This window comes from Aptenodytes patagonicus, chromosome 1 (assembly GCF_965638725.1).
Source record: "Aptenodytes patagonicus chromosome 1, bAptPat1.pri.cur, whole genome shotgun sequence".
In the NCBI taxonomy this organism is placed as follows: Eukaryota; Metazoa; Chordata; class Aves; order Sphenisciformes; family Spheniscidae; genus Aptenodytes; species Aptenodytes patagonicus.
This window is the reverse complement of record NC_134949.1, coordinates 81,546,511-81,563,286: the sequence shown is the minus strand read 5'-3', so window position 1 is coordinate 81,563,286 and position 16,776 is coordinate 81,546,511. Positions and strand designations below refer to the sequence as shown.

Here is a 16,776-nt window from a genome sequence, read left to right as displayed (position 1 = left end):
ACTCCTGCCTCTGTGTTTTGATTCAGCTTTTGGATTTCTTTTTTGTGCTAGTGTCCATCCTGAGAAACATGAAAGAGAATTTGTAGTGGAAGATAGTGTTTTCCTCATACGTGCATGTGTTTGCCTCTAGAAAGTGGAAAAATACATGGTTTTAAAAATCATGTGTCTCAGGCCGAGTATGCAAAAGCTGCCCTTCAGGACCTTTTAATGTTCAGATGCTGTAAAGTTATTTTGTTGGCGTTTTGCCATGCAGCAGTAATGTATGTGGGAGCATTGCTGTAGTCACCTGACAAGGCAGGCATTAGTGATGTCAGGAACAAAATTGCTGAGCATTTATGACACCAAGGTTCAACTTCAAGGTTACCTTCTTATGTAAGGTAGAAGTCTTTCAGAGATTGTAGCAAGGCTTCTAGAAGCTCTCTGCCAGTTCCTTAACTGAGGTAAAATTAGAGTGTTGTTCTGAGAGGTTTTTAAAATATATTCTTGCTGCATCTGCCTCTTTAAAAATAGTTGCTATCATGTGAGACAAAGCCTGAGATAACTCCAACAAGTGTCCTGCTATGATGTAAGGGAATTGCTTTGAGTTGAAGTCGTAGAAGTAGAAATTAGGAGTGCATACAAAATGTGAGTTAGTTTGACTGAAGAATCAAACATACAACTTAAGTGCCAGGTTTCCAGTTCTGTGGTTGCCTGCTTCACTCCATCTGAGCCATTTGGGATGGGGACAGGAATCCCTGAGGCGAAGAGGGATCCTGTAGTTCTGTGGCAGCATTACACGTACATATTAGAGATCCACTGTTGTTTGTATGGAAAGTAGTAGGGTTTTTGTTGTTTTGGTTCTTTAAACAATATGGAGAAACTGTAAAGATACCGGGCAGGTGTGGAACAGATCTTTTTAGTTTTACAGTGAGTTAAAAGTTTAATTTTCTTCTTTAAAAGAAGAAGTAACAAGCAGTGACACGTGTTGCAGTCCATCTACAAGGAGGAAGAAGAAGCCATGCAGCGTGTATGTGAGTGACTTCATGCAGTATTCTCATAGCTCGATTACAGCTCACTTTTCCATAATCCTGATTTCAGTGTAGAACATCCTGTGACTAGATGGTTTCCTACCTTGAAGTTCAGCAACATAATGGCCTATTTAGGGCAAAGCATTATATTGCATCATTTTATGAGACACTAAGGTGTCAATACAGACCATTGCGATCTAAGTCACAAGTAGCACAGCAGAAAGAGAACAGTCAAGAAATTGAATTTTGCCTTTTTACAAACTATGATTAGAAATGAAACAGATATTTCAACACCTCATAGTAGCTGAATGGTAAGAGCAGTCACCAGGAAGGGGAGGAGAGCTCTAGTCTCTAAAGCAGGAGTCTGCCAGTTTCTCTTGCTAAGATAGGTCACAAGGAAGAGTCCCAAAGTCTGACAGTACCAGAAGCAGAGAGAATTAAAACAAAATAAAAACCTGTAATTGATAAAAACGATGTTCCTCCCCTGCCCAGTGGAGCTGTTCCTGTCAAAATGGGATTTCAGTCACAATAACTTGAGGTGACATTACTGTTAAGTTTATTACTTTCAAGCCATGGGCAGAATGCTTTCAGAAACTTAACACATAGCTATAAGTTAAGGTAATAGCGTTATTTAAAAGGATTCTTGACTGGTAGCCCACTTGCCTTATGTTCTTTACATGCTCTTTACCCAGTCACCATATATGACTGGTTTGAGTTCTTTTTAAGGTTCTTCTGAAACAAACTTCTATCATATGAGAGTGAAGGCTGAGACAGCGAGCAGTAAGCATTTAGAAGATAAGAAATATACCCAAACTGAAAGTTGCAAATTAAAGATTATGCATTTTTAACAGCCTCCGTTTTAGAGTTCTATAGTTTCTCAGCTGCTTTATTTTCCTGTTATTACTTGGACTTTAAGTGAGCAATTTACTCATCAAAACAAACTGTCTCGTTCACGAACAAACTGTCTAGCTCACAAAAGAGCTAGAGCCAATTCCCATTAGAGCCAGTGGAAAAGTTTTCATTGAGTTCAGTGGGTTTGGTATCTGGCAGCCTTTGATACGAATAAGAGAATCAAAATTCGTGACAGGACATGTTAAGAGAAATAAAAAAATTGCAGAATACTCTTTTCTCTCTGAAAAAAAAATGGACACAACTATCAAGTTTCACTATTTTCCCCCCTTGCGTAATGGCATAATCTTTTGATACCTTCCAGCCTATCTACAGAGAGCCTGAGGCCAGTATATAATGACTGCTCTTTGAGGGGGAGCACACCTGCCAGCCAGGTTGCAAAGATAGGGTGGGTTTTTTTAATAGGCTTAATTAAGGCTTGGTATAGTAACTTTTCCAATAATTTTTCTAGTTTAGAGCAATATGCGTTTCACTGCTATATGCTTCCATCTATCTGGGCAAGCTTAAAAGCACTGGCTGTATAGCAGTAGAGTCAGGGCAAATAGAAAATCACATTTTGTTAACCTAATGGCTGTTCATGGGAAACCTGGTGTTTTTACTGTATTGCTACATGAAACTCTCATAAAATAAGTTTCTTTCAGTTTTCTTTTTTGGGTTGTTAAAGTGAAGTTTGTACTTTTTTCAGAATTTTATTTATTTAAGATTTTGTATATTTAGATTTGTGTAATATATCTAACGAGCAAAACATCTGCTGACCTGGGATTTCCCATTGCTAAACACAACTGACCTGTTGCTGTAACAGGACTTTTAATAAACTATATAAATTAGTTAGAATTCATGACTTCTCTTGCAATTAAGATATACAACAAACATTTCAAACTGAAGCATGTAAAATTATTTTATAAGTAAAATGCAAGTTTTGCAGCTGAACCTGGTTAAACTGAGGATGTAAATTTTTTTTGAATATATAAAATCTTCATCCCCATATGTAGCTGTATGTGCATTAAGAATCTGGCAAAACTTATAACTTGCTTCTGTTTAGAAATGTTTCGCTGTCTCAAAACTGTCAATCAATTGAATTTTTTTTTTTTTTTTTTTTCATCTGGCCACTTCAGTTTTGTGACAGTTGTGTTACTTTGCTTTGTCCCAGCCAGCAGAAAGCAGAGGTAGAAAGGCTGCTTGGGTCACAGGCTCGGTGGCATGGGCCAGAACTGATACAAGACTCGCTTGAAGGTACACTTTGCCCTGTGCAAGAGGTGTTGCATAGTTTTGTGACCTAAAATCGCTTCCCCAAACAGGAAAAGGGAATGTGATGGTGTGAGACATGCAAACTGGAGAAATGTGGTTTCTTGCTGAGCCAGCTTTACCCTGCACCGATTTGAGCCCAGATTGCTCATTTCCAAACAGTCTGCCATACTAACGAGGTGAGGAACTCTTGTCAGGCTTGTCCTTTCATGTATGGCTCTAACCTGTGAGCTCCGCCACCTCGGTTGAAGAAGTCACCACCCTCAGCTGTCTCCTCTTGCTGGAGTTGATTACCGAGGCAGCTGAACATGTGGCTTGTGTTTCCTCTGGAGTTGTTGTTTGCAGCCTTATGTAGACGGCTATCTCTGTAAATATCCACGATTGCACTAAGAGACCAAGTTTTGAACTGTGGGAGCAAAGCAAGTTGACTCATGTTTTCTGTTGGATCTATAGCTGCAGCACTATATGCACTAAAGTGCAGCTAAATTCCTTATGGATGAAGCTCCATGGTGGCTCCTTTCTGAGGAGTGTTCCTACAGGGACTTGTTCCATCAAAGTATATTTTGGGAGACTCTGAAAAGCCTGAGGACAACTGTGGGCAGTAATACAAATAGGTGGTGAAACATGTCAGGTGTTTTTACTGCTCTGCTGCTGCCGCCGTTTTGGCTGATGTGGTTCAGATACTGTCAGGATCTAATTTTACAAAAGTATGGTTTGCTTCAGATATTATTTATCATGTGTGAAAAGTGTAATGTACCTCATGTAACTGTCCCACCTGCTCCAGAAGGGCCAGAGACAGTGCTCACTGCTTTACCTTTCAGTAGTGTATTCACGAGGCCTCTGTTTCATGTCTGGTGATTAATTCAAATAAAATGCTTGTGTCCTGATGTAGCATCTTGTTCTGCTGGTTTCTTTTCAACCATGTTCTTAGAGAGGTGGATGTCCTTTCTTTTGTACAGTTTCAGTTCCCCGACTTGCAGTGCTGGTTTGTGAAATGCTTTCCAAGGCATTAAACTTTAAAAATGTATCTTAACTAATTTTACAACTTCTTACTAAGTGGTGAAGTGCTGAAACGCATCTAATTAGTTTTGCTATTGAAAGGAATACCATGATTTAGGGCAGTATCTCTTAATTATATTCTAACAAAGTCTTGTGAAGAGGCAGAGCTAGTGGCAACAAAAGTCTGCAATTAAGACAGGGTACGTTGCCTGAAATACAAGATAATTGTCCAGGCAAGATCGTTGGAAGAGATTCAGAGACTATAGTTGCAAATACTCTCTCTAGGTGTTTGGCATATACAGCAGAGAGGGGAACTTCTCAGGAGTGTATTTATTATATGGTACAGACCAGTGTGCAGTTAGCCTCAAAGTTGAATGTTTTGTTCTGCAAACTTTCATGGCCTCATCTGGTTTATGTTTTTTTTTTTTATCTTCTCCTTCTTACAGGCTCTTAGTCCGGTGTAAAGCTGATGGGTGGGAGCAAAGGTAAAGAATGATGTAATGCAGCAGCAGCCAGAAAGCATCTTTTGTTTGAATTGTGAAATGGCTACTCCATAGTCATCTCCTGATGAATCAGATGTGAGGGGCTGCTTTGTGGAATGAACCCTTTGTAACGGCACATCAACTGGAAGCAGGAGGAGACATTCAGTTGAAGAGCTCTTTCTGAAAATGGGTTTAACTTTTCTTTTGCCAGTCACTACCAGCATGACCTCATACACTTCTAGTACAATGGTGTGGCTAAGCCTTTGAGTACACAGCCATTACATCATCGCAGCAAATTAGAGAGGGAGGTGGTGAAAGAGGCCTTATTGTTGTCATGGCCGATGAGATGATCAGGACTCAACTCATTGTCGCCGAGAAGTTGGTGGCTTTGCTGGAGAGTGGTACAGAAAAATTGTTGCTGATTGATAGCCGCCCCTTTGTGGAATACAATACGTCCCACATCTTGGATGCCATCAACATCAACTGCTCCAAGCTTATGAAGCGGAGGCTGCAGCAGGACAAAGTTTTGATTACAGAGCTCATTCAGCATTCAGCAAAACACAAGGTAGGAGTCATTTTCCTGTTATTCCTTGTATTTGTTTAAAAGGGTGCCTGGAAAGCAACTTGTAATAATTTTCCCTTAGGTATTTTGTTTTAAAAAATTAAAAATTAAAATTTAAAAAATTTTTGTTTTTAAAAAAAAGCAAAATTGGGGGACTGAGTTTTGCCGAGCTCTGACCTGGTTTAAGAGGCTATTGGTTACTACTGAGTTGATCTTTGGGATTGTTTGTAGCCTGCTCTCCCCTAAGTGACAGAGTGATGGGGAGGGATTTAGAAATTACTCAGAAAGAACGCTCTCAGGGTTCTTGTATGTCTTGCAAAGCACAGTCCCTTAAATGTGTGTAATTAAGCCAGGAAACATGCTCATTCTAAACTTCGAAGGATTCTTTGGGGTCTGTGGTGGTGGGGATTGCTTAGCAAGTGGTCGTACTGTTTGCAAGGAAACTGTAGCTCTGTCAATCCTGGCTCCTACTTGCTGTTTAAAGGACTTTTCGTGTGAGTAGTTTGATGGGTTTTTGGTTGTTGTTTTTTTTTTTTGGGGGGGGGGGGGGTTAGTGTTACTAGTGAAAAGAAAATAGCTAAGCTGTTTAAACTTAATGTGTATCTATGTGTGTTTTGTTTTTTAATCCATTGGTATTTGTTTCAAATGTTTCGGTTACTAAAGTAATCTATTACATTCTTACTTTGACATGTTAAAAATGGAAGCCTATTATTATTACTACTGCTACTATCTAAAGCATATTTTATACATAAAGTTCTACAGATGGCTAAAATGTATGTAGTTTTAGGCGGTTCAAATTCTCTTTACTGTTTATACACAAAAAACCCAGAAGCAGAAACTGAGGTAGGGCCTTCTTTTAAAAAAGCTTAGTTTTTAAACAAACCAACCAACCTAGCTGAAGGTAAAGCATTTTACAAGTGACATATAATTACCTAATAGTAGAAACTTAGGGAATATACTTCAACTTGGAGCAAATAATCAATTTACAAACTCTCAAAGGAATTAGATCTGATCAGGCATATTAAGTATAAAATAAAAACTGCTTTGCATACAGCTACAGAAATCTATGTATCTGAACTGCTGCATAGCAAATATGTGGGAACCCTGATGCAGGTGATAATGTGGTGCTTTTTATCATCTTCCTCCTTCCTATCTTACTCTGAATTACTTGTGTTTCAGATTGAAATTGATTGCAAGCAGGAAGTGGTGGTGTATGACCAAAGCTCTAAAGATGTGACCTCTCTCTCATCTGACTGCTTTCTTACTGTGCTCCTGGGCAAACTGGAGAAGAATTTCAGCTCTGTGTATCTGCTTTCAGGTATGACATACCAAGAGAAAAACCAAAACACTTGAATAAGGAGAAGAAAGGAAATGCTGTCGTTACAGCTGACACGAACACAATTTTGCAACAGTGCTGGTATAAACTTCAGTTATAGCATAGCTTTTTCTGTAGTTCTTTATGCAGATAGTGACGCTCATAATACATATAATGCTTCAAAACTGCATCTTACAGGGGATATATTACACCATTAGTGCTGTGTAAATGGAAATTGGTCAATACAGGGTTTTTTAGATGTGTATGTCTGCTATTTTAGGGTCAAAAATAGTAAAAGAAATGTGCTTCCCTGGTCTTCTAAGTATTGTACGTGCTAGGAGGAAAACCTCTTCCTTGCTGAATTGGTAATACTACAATAAGAACAAGAGAAACCATCTCCCAGAGTTACGGAGATTATTTTGTATGACTTTTTAAACTTCAGCTCCTTAAGCGGTAGTACTCTATTAGGTCTTCTCCCTCATCCCCACCTTTTTTCTTTCTCTCTCCTTTTTTTTTTTCTTTTTCTTTCCCAGATCCCAGGTCAAAGCATCCATAGAAATTCAAGTCCCTATAATACAGGATTTGTTGGTTTTAACGTGTGCTTGTGTTGTTTTTTCTGTCATGGAACAGTAGACACAGTGTTCACAAAAAGGAACAAGGAGGGGCATGAAGTAGATCCAGGGCTGAAAGAAGAGGGGATGACAAATACAAGTAGGAAATCCATTGCAGTGACTCGATCAGTGATGTATTGAAGTGTATCTGTAGTCTCTGAAATGTTAAAACTACAGTCAGAGACTGAATAATGCTGAGGAAAATGGAAAGAACTCCAGAGAGATGCTTTCTCTTAGCAAGAAGGTTTCACCGAGGTTTGTAGTGACTTCAGATGAAAGTGATAGGGAGGTGGTTGTGTTACTGAGAGAACTTTTCCCAAACTATTTTGAAAGTGAATACAGAGAAAATTAATAATTTCTGTGCTTGGGCAGGTCATTTGGTGCTCATGTGAGCTGTACTTACAGAAAACTAAGTAGGGTTTTGCTTTAGCTATGTTTGGTGCTTCCATTTTCTTTGCTCTCTTGGTAAGAATTACATGTGTGGGTTGTGGACTACAATATTAGATTAAATAACTCTTCTTCCATATGAGCCACCAAGTAAATGTATGGTGTCTAGGCACAGTAAATGCTTAATGAAAGATCGCTGAAATATGTGGTTAATACTCCCTTAAATTTAAAACTGTTATTTAAAAAATAGACCAGTCTAGAAGCAGTTCATGCCTCTTAAGAAATCCTTTTATTGTTTGAATACCCAACTCTGCTCATCTGTCCTGAGATTTTTTTTTGATAACCGGAAGCATATTACAGCTGCATGCAGCAATACAGACTATTCGCAACTTGATTTCCATGGTGGAAAGAGAGACAGCTATCTAATAACTAAGAATTAGACCTCATGGCAGGGAGGAGTTGGGGGGGTGGAAATCCTTAATAAGGTCAAGCAAAGGAGAGTGTCACAAAACTTCCCTTCCTTCTACTGTCCCTTTATAGATTAGTTGCATGAGACATGGCTTTGATCTTCTTTTTCCTCTGCTGGACCCTGTGAGGGAGGTGGTCACAGTGTCGCCATCCTCAGACTTCCCTGTGGCTCCTGTAGGAATGGACAGTACCAGGAAGGGAGTGTTCCCCAGCTCCTCAGTGCATAGTCTGGGCAAACACCAGTTGCGTGTATCTTAATGATACTGTGAGAAATTGCTTTGTTTTGGTGTGGTGTTTTTTTTTTTTTTTTTCCTAGCGTGTGGTGGTTGTCTGTTCAAGCTGAAAATACAACTTAAACCACATGCAAGATACTAGTGCACATTAGCTAGCTGAGGTGAACTTAGCCACGTGCAGCTGGTAAGGATTAGTTTGGGTGAGAAAAGGAATCTAATGTGTTAAAACCCTCCTTATGGAAAGCAGGATTTTTATTTTAGCATGTCAAATGCATTTCCCTTAGCAAAGATTAGATTTGAGAATTTCATCTTCTTTTTGGTTAAATAGCTAGTGATGGTGATATTTATGAATGCAGAAACAACTGATAGCTTTAAAACCAGTGGTAGAGGAGTATAAGAAGAAAAGGGAAATGTAAAGAAAGTGTTTACTACTGATTTATTACAGGTAAGTGCTTATTTCAGGAAATATACCCAACTAAGATGAATTTGTAGTAAATTAACATCAACTCTATTCCTTCAGCTCTCTAGCATTTCCTCCTCTTACAATGAGTTTGCTCTGATTTTAATCCTTACATAAGAAAACACCTTTCACAGTCCTGTTGTTTTCTTACATCTATTAAAAAGCTAGCTACTTAACAAACAACACACGAAACCTTTTGGGATGTGGGGTGAAGGAGAAGGTGCTAGATTCAGTCTTATAGAAAGTTCCTTGGAGGCTATTGATACATGGCTCTAGGAAACTAGATAAAATGTGATGTCTCAGCACGCCGATGACGAACTCTCGTAAACGTTTATGGCCCATAATGAGAGTAGGGGTCAGTGCACTGTGTAAAAAGAACAACCTTTGGACTTGAGTTTTCCCTATGCCACTCAGTCTGGTTTATTTAAAATAGTGACCTTAAACAAACATTTTGGGGTAGGAAAATATTTTTTTGTTGGGATAGAATAAGGAGCAATTAACAAATGTCTGAAATTCCTGCATCTGTTCTTCCTGCCTCCCCCCATTACTGAGCACTCAGTGAGGTGGTTTTTTATTTAGGTTGTGCATAAAGGTATGCTCTACCCTGGAGGTTGTTTTTCATTGAAGTAACTAATGTAAAGACCTCAAAGGAACCCTTACCAATTAGTTTAAGCTCTTGATCTAACCTCATAAAAATATTTATAATCTGGTGGGGAATGTTCTCAGGAATTTAAATATTTGTTTTGGTTCTTAATTTTTAACAGTGCGCAAAATACTGAGATGCGGGTACTGAAGGCTTAACCCCACTCCTATCACTGCATCTACTTCGCAGAGTTAAATAAGATTTAAACACAGGGATGTGACTTGATTCCTTCTTTTCCCATATTTTGAGAACTGGGTTTACTTTTATGGAGTCCTTTTCCTAGTTACAGTATTTTTATGATGTTTCTGCTTGCTCTGTAGAAACAGTTAAGAGATACTACTGATTCTTGCTTGATGAATTAGCATTAAACGCTAATTTAATTAGCAGTAAATGCCAAGAGACTTGCTTAAATTCTATTCCACTATGCCAATGGAAATCATTCATGTTTTACTTGCTCTTCCCTACTTCTCTTAATCTGGCTTACTCCTACTTGTGCAAGCACAGATGTCTTTGTGATGGTTACCTTTCAAATGTTGCCTGTGATGAAGATGAAGCACAGCTTTTTATTTTGTGGGTTTTTTTAATTTTCTTTTTTGTACAGAAGACACATGCTAAACAGAAGCGTTTCTGAAAAAACAGAAATGCCTACCTTTCTGTATTTCTAACCTGAAATTAAAAATTGTAATAGCCTAACACAGAAACGCTGTACTGGCTCTGAACTGAAACCAAAAGCAAGAATTCGTATACTCAGGTGGATGTGGAGCAACAGTAAATGTTCAAGAAGGACTAGATAAACTTCAGAGTACTGTAATACAGGATCATAAACAGTTTCACTGAACTCTCTAAGAATTTGTAGTGCTGCAAGACCAGAGTGTATTTTGCCAGCAAACCATGAAGGACATATTTTTCTGTGAGTCACTGAATTGCCACTTAGACTTGATGTACTGTGATATTCAGTGCCACTGAGAACAACCAATATGGAAAACTTACATAATGTACCAGATTATAAAGTGTACGGGCAGAAGAGGAGTTAAATATACTGGAAGCCTTTTGTGAGCTTCTAGAATTGCCTGTACAGTTTCACCCCCCGAGTGCCTGTATGCTAGATTTGTATGTGACTGTATTCCACTGGGACCATGCCTTTCATTAAACAGCATCGACCTGATCTGTAGATGTAATCAAGGTTGTGCATACTTAAATCTCATCTGTAGAAAACTTGCTTCACGGTTGGAGATGAAGCTGCCATCCTTCAGTCAGATGACAGCTGTCTTGAAAAGGGGTCCATAAACTTCTACGTGCCACTTACTACACAGGTTGTCTGTATAATTCAGAGAATTACTAGTAGAGAATTACAGACTTTCTAGGTGCCCAGCATGAAGCCCGCATCTGACTTGCAGAGACACCGAGCACCGAGCCAGGGAGCTGTACGCCTCCCTCCCAAAACCACGGTTGGACTGTGGGTACAGTCACCATGTAAAAAAGTGGTGTTGACAGGTAATCGAGGCCCAAGCGGTGAATTGCCTACTAATCTCTGCTACCCTTCTGCCTATGAAAAACGTCAGCAGTAATGTGATTTAGTGGATTTTGCTTTCACAAGAGCTCTCTGATAAGCTTCTACAAAGCACAAAGCTACCATGATAAGCAGAAAGACATAAATTATTAATTTTCTATTCAGTGATGAATGCAGGTGACATATGCAGTGGACAGTGAATGAAGTCATTCATAAGCTGAGTGAGTATGTAAAGAAGCAGCAAACAGAATGAGTTCAGTGAGATTGGGCAAAGGTCCTGGAAACAAAAAAGTGAGTGATTAGCCAGGGACTGTTGCAAAAGGTATGTTTTTGCTGAAACTTCCCAAATCATTGTTTCTCCCTGACCTGTCCCTCACCTAACAAAGTGTGTGTACAAAATGGAAGACTTGCATGGAGGGTGCAAAGAGAAGGAAATAAGTCAGGAACTCTTCTACAGTCTTGTTTATGCTGGCATTTTCCTTAAAAATATTTGAAATTGGAAGCCCATTTAAAGGAATCCTAGTATAAAAATGCCAGTATCTCTACGGTAAATTTACCATTGTGTTGTCTCTACTTGCCTAAAGCAAAGCTGGACGGAAAAAAAGCCTAGTGCTCTCTGCCCGCTTTGTCACCAGAAGAACCATGCCTTGTGGCAGAGGAGCAGGAGATCCTAAGAATATTCTTTTATAGGTAGAGCTGGTCATTTCTGTCTCCTGAAGTGACCAGGGCTGCGAGACTGAGCTTTCTTCCTTGCTTCTGCAGTCCCATATGCCAAGTAGGAGGATACCCAGTATGGACTGAAAGATTGCATGAGGTAGCTGTGGTTTGTGCTGTTAAATTCCTGTCTAACACCCTAACACCTTTTAACATTTGGATTTGGAGCTTAATAACTTTTGGTTGTTGCCAACTGAAGTTCTGAGCGTTCCTTGTAAGTAAGTCTTTGCAGAGTACCTCAAGGAGAAGAGCACACCTTCAAATGGTGGTCATCGATTAAAATAATCGAGTTATCTGCAAGTTGAAATAATCATAGCAAGAACAAGCTGTTAAATATCCTGCCAGTGTTTAGAGAAGGAAGGATAGTTGCACAATGATGCCGGCCTTCCTGATACTCTGACTGGTTGATGCCATTAGAAGCAAGTCTCTAAAGAAAGAGGTGAAAGCCTTGCAGAGGGAGTGCAGTACTCCCTAAGTGGTCCCGTAACCCATGGAGTACGGCCAGTGTCGGTGGGGAGGAGATGAGAGCAAGAGAGGAGCTTAGCTCTGAATCGTCCTGTTTGAAAGTCTCCCTCCATCAATTTTTAATGAGAGCGTAGAAAAACTAGTACCCTTGGCTACAGCCAGTCCTCTGCGAATATCCTCCCACCCTTTGTACTTAAAACGCAGTTTTGAGTGTTCATTTAGTGCCATGATTGTTTTAAGCACTTGAAGAATGGGAGTAAGGTTTATTACTTTCATATGTGTATCCACTTGCTGTCTTTTGAGAGAGACGAAAGTTTCACTAGCGTGGAGCTCTCATAACATTTCTCAAACCCAAGAATAACTTGTGAAGTTTGCTTTTGTTTTGGATACCTCTGGATGCTTGTGAAACTTAATTGACTGAAATTAGGAGGGTGGGTTTTTTGTTTGTGTTTTAAGGCAGAAAGGGCAAGCGTGAGTGTCCAATATGCTCTCTTGTCGTTAGTCTGACTATTCTATATGCCACTTGGGTGGGAGAGGGGGCTTGACGCCATTCTCTCCCCCCCGCCCCAGCCTTGTTTGCTTAACCTGCCTATTAACCTTGTCTTACCAAAGGCAGAAACCCTCCAGGGCAAAGAACTTCCCTTGCTACTGTGCTTGTAAAACACCTGGCATAACGGGGCCACTCTCTGAACGCCGCCGTAATAAAAACACCCCTAGCTTTCCCAAACCGTGAAACCTTGAATCTGGTGGAAGGACTCCCTGTGGCTGATGAGAGGGGGGCGGGAAGGGGAGGGCGGGCGCGGGGATGGCAGCGCTCCTAACGGGGCTCTCTAGCCTGAGCTTATGTAATGGAAAAATGGCAAGCATCCCTGCGGAGCTGAGCTGGAATGCGTGAATTGTAATGGCCTGTGGAGGTCTGCAGCTCGTTTAAACAGAGTGGAAACATTGTAGATTCATAAAACTTTTGAGTCAGAAAGTTTACAACTTTCCTTCCTCGCGGCAAGGGAAAAATCTATACTGCAGCTTTTAGATAAACATTTTAATGTTCGATGGGAATGTGACCGTGAAAGTGCTGTTAAGTCACAGCATTAAGAGCCTCTGATCTGACTGGAGGCAAAGTAAACGTTAAAGTTAGGGGTTTGTATATTTTTGTCTTTCCTATAGTGCTGTTTAAATTTGATTTTTTTTTTTTTTTTTTTACCATAGTTTTCAGTAATGTTACGTTATGTGCCTGGCACTAATCAGTATTTACAGTAACAAATTCTAAATTGCTATTAGGAGAAGAGGAAAAAAAGAAAGCTAAACATGAATGTACTCCACTGCATACCTTTGAATACAGAAGTTTGGTAAGGCTTACTTAAAATTGCAAAGTCTAAGTATTATGTTGTAGAGGCAGTTGCAAATTTTGCTGCTTTCTTATTCTTCTTTTCCTTTAAAAAGGGATAGCAATATAATGGTGATACAAAATTTATGAATAATTAGTGCCATTAATGAAGATGCAAATTCTGGATTTAACCAAGGTGGAGGAATCTTCTGCCAAATCCACAAGCTTCAAAGTCTCCTCCTTGCAATCCTTTCCTAGTACATGCATGTAGTCTTTGCTTTTTGACTCATCACTTGGGTTTTAGACCTTTTCCACTCCCTGCTTTAAAATAATTGTGTTTGACGGTGAGTTAACACTGATGAACTGGCAGACAGTTAGGTCTTGTGGGAAAAGGAGGGAAGTTGCTTCTAGTCTGTTTTCAAGAATTCATTGAAGAAAGCTAATTTCTCCCTTTGGCCTTTTCTGAACGGTCAGAATCCAAAGGGTGGGGGGGAAGAAGCCGCATCTGATTTGAATGGCACTTAAGAGAAACGCCAAAGTTTGCTCTCTTACCAGGGTGCATTGTCCTTGGGCTTTTCCAGCAGACTCCATGACCTGTGAAAACCAGACACATTCACTGTCTCTTATTTCTCCATCAGGAGCACAAGACGGGATCTTTCTGTGCATCCCGTGTGAAGCATGCAGAGCTGCAGGGTCAGCTGGATCTGCAGCGATGTTGTATAAAACACTTCACAGGCTTTTCTTAGCCTGAAGTTTTAGGGAAGCCAAGCTCATAGGAGTTGCCATGTTGTCTGTCTCTCTGCTGTTACCCACAAAAGATGTTTAAGCTTGTTGGTCAACTTCAATAAAGTTTGACAAAAGGAGTAACTAAATGAAAAAAAAAAAAAAAAAAAGGAAGGTCTTGTAAGCCCTATGGAAATGAGCACCGGTATAGTGCAGAGCCTCAAATTAGTGTCTCCCCTGAAAAGTAGTTTCAGGTTGAGCTGAGCTGGTTGTGGATTTGCTGGTGTGACCAAGCAGCAGTGCCACATGGGCTCCAGCAATGCAAGAAGGACCCTTGGAAGCTCAGGCTGTAATAGCCGCCCGAGGATTCACCACGAGATGGGCACCGGTGGCAGGTGGGATTCTTCAGTCTCTACAGCCCCTCGAATTACTTGGTTGAAAAACATGTTTGCTTAGTGTGAAAGTGGAAAGCTGCTCTTCTGGTCTTTAGGATCAGTCTCCGTTAGTTGGAGAAGCTGGCCAGCACCTTCATCTCGGTTACCAACCTCTTCTCTAGCTGAATTTCTTCTGTTCTCCCCTCTGCCTTGGCTTTGCTGCCAGGCTCTGGGCATGAAAAGCAATTGCTGGCGTTATCCTTCAAGCTTTAGCTGATGGGCTTATAGGAAACATATGAAGTGATGTGAACACCTATTTTCTCATCTTTCTTTCATTCCAAGTTATGTTTCATGACTGCCTTTACAAAGAAGTAGTAAGAAATCCTCCCAGAACAAATGCAGTGTAAGCTTGTTGGTTAAGTTTTTTTTACTGTTACAATTTGTATATGCATGGAGCTCTCGTCTTTGTAGGAGTTGTCTCCATACTTGGACAGTTATATAGGAAAAGCAAGTTACACCTAACGGGAAGGTCCCCTATTTTCACGTTTCCCTTTCACCGCAGAGTTGTGGGCATGTCAGCTGTTGCACTTTAATTTCACACCCAACCTTAATCCACCTCCTCTCTGAAGTGTAGTCAGGTCTCTGTTCCTTTCTACACTTTGTCAGTATGCACTTGCCTGATTAGCAAGAGCAGCTATCTCTAGATGATTAAGGATAAAACTGCTGATGCAGATCTCTGCAAACACTTGAGAATGGTAAGGAATTACAGAATTGGCTGTTTCAACAGTAATTTTAAAAGCAACTTTAAAGAGAGATTAGGATTGCCTCATGATTGATTTTTCTGTACTTTAGAAATACATGCAAGTTGAGACATAGGATGAACGTATGAGGGAACATCTGTGCTATATTCAACATGCATGTGAAGGAAAGACTTACTAAATACGTGTGGATGGTGGAGATGCCACTGAAGCAGGCCTGTTCGGCTAACGTAACCATTGGTAATTACAACCAGCCAACAGCCTGGTTACTGTAGTATGTCATCTAAGCATTGGTGAGCTGCTCTAGGTGGACTTTGGAAGCTGGTAGGAGGAGAAAATGGCATTCTCCTCTCTTTCCAGCACTCTGCAGAAAAGGAAAGGTATTTGGGGGAGGTGGAGGGCAGGAGAGCAAAGGGGGTACTGGGCTGGTGGATGGGGGAAGTGTGCAGGGTAGATGCAGATGTTGATCTGCTCAATAACAGATGAGATTTCACTGGACCAGCCATGATATCCTAAAGCTGAAGCTGAGTAACCTGTGTTTGTGTGAGGAAGATATGTGTTGATGTGAAAGAAGAATAAAACTTGCTTTTTGAAAACTGAATTTTTAGTAGATTGGTGTTTCTGCTTAACTTTTTTGCTCTTCCCCATGCCAAATCTGTGTCACAAGTACTTTGCTTTCTGTAAGCAAAGAAAAATGCTTTTAGTTTTTAATTCAGAATTATGATGTTTCCCGTGAAATTGTCTTGTCTAATTTTGATTGGTTACATCTCTTTGAGTGGCTTGACCCATTTGAAGGAAATACAAAGACAGGGAGGAGAAAGAGAAACCAGCATAACATGGAATGAACATAGGAAACATTACCATTTCCCCCCCAGTTTTATGTCCTGTTATGGTGTCATTTAACTGGAATGGTTTTATTGACTGTTGGCTAAAACCAGTAAAATGTTATCTGCACTTCACAACTCTGTATTAAGTGTTCAATCAAGACCTTGGGGCTTAACTGGCCTTTCATTTGCAAACCTCTATAGTGGTTTACAGAGCTACTGTCCCTGCAACTACAGCCTGGCAACAGGCAGCACTGTGGAACACTCCTGCTCTGTTTCCATATAACGTAACAGAGATGAGCTGATGTAAATGCTTGTGGTTCTCAGTAGTTATTCCTCTGTATTAATTTAGGATTTGTCTCTGACAGTAGTTAAGCTAAGTAGTCATACGGATCTGGATGGATTCCATTCCCTTAATGAAAGGTAGCTATTCCCAAATCAATAGCATTTATGTGGCTATCATTTGTTGCCACCTGATCCCATCTTCTCTCCTTCTCCTCTTCTTGCTGCTGGCAAAGTTAGCTGGGAGTTTTATTTATATGAGGATTTATGCAGTGACTCTATAAGAAAGAATAACTTTTACTGTGGAATTTTGCTGAAGCGTTTTTATCCCTTCTGGGTTTGGCCCTATTTTGTTTCCTGAGTTGGCTGAGAAGGGAGCTGAAACTTTTGATACCAAGATTCCTTTAACAATCATACCTTTACAATCATAATTGTAGTTAGGAAATCAAAGGAAAGTCTATAGTCACCACTTTGCGGAACC

The 16,776-nt window shown here is 40.1% G+C and overlaps 1 protein-coding gene across 8 annotated transcripts in view; it reads left to right on the top strand.

The window, feature by feature from the left end:
* The window catches only part of DUSP16 (dual specificity phosphatase 16), a 76,892-nt gene that overhangs the window by 37,412 nt on the left and 22,704 nt on the right, over positions 1 to 16,776 (top strand). For 7 of the 8 annotated variants that reach the window (XM_076344744.1, XM_076344772.1, XM_076344763.1 and 4 more), the window contains 2 exons: positions 4,607 to 5,207; positions 6,384 to 6,522. In XM_076344744.1, the coding sequence (XP_076200859.1) occupies positions 4,977 to 5,207; positions 6,384 to 6,522 (370 nt within the window). In that variant the 5' untranslated portion in view covers positions 4,607 to 4,976. Of the gene's footprint in view, positions 1 to 3,214; positions 3,341 to 4,606; positions 5,208 to 6,383; positions 6,523 to 16,776 lie in introns of all 8 variants that reach the window. The other variant, XM_076344753.1, reaches the window with a different exon arrangement.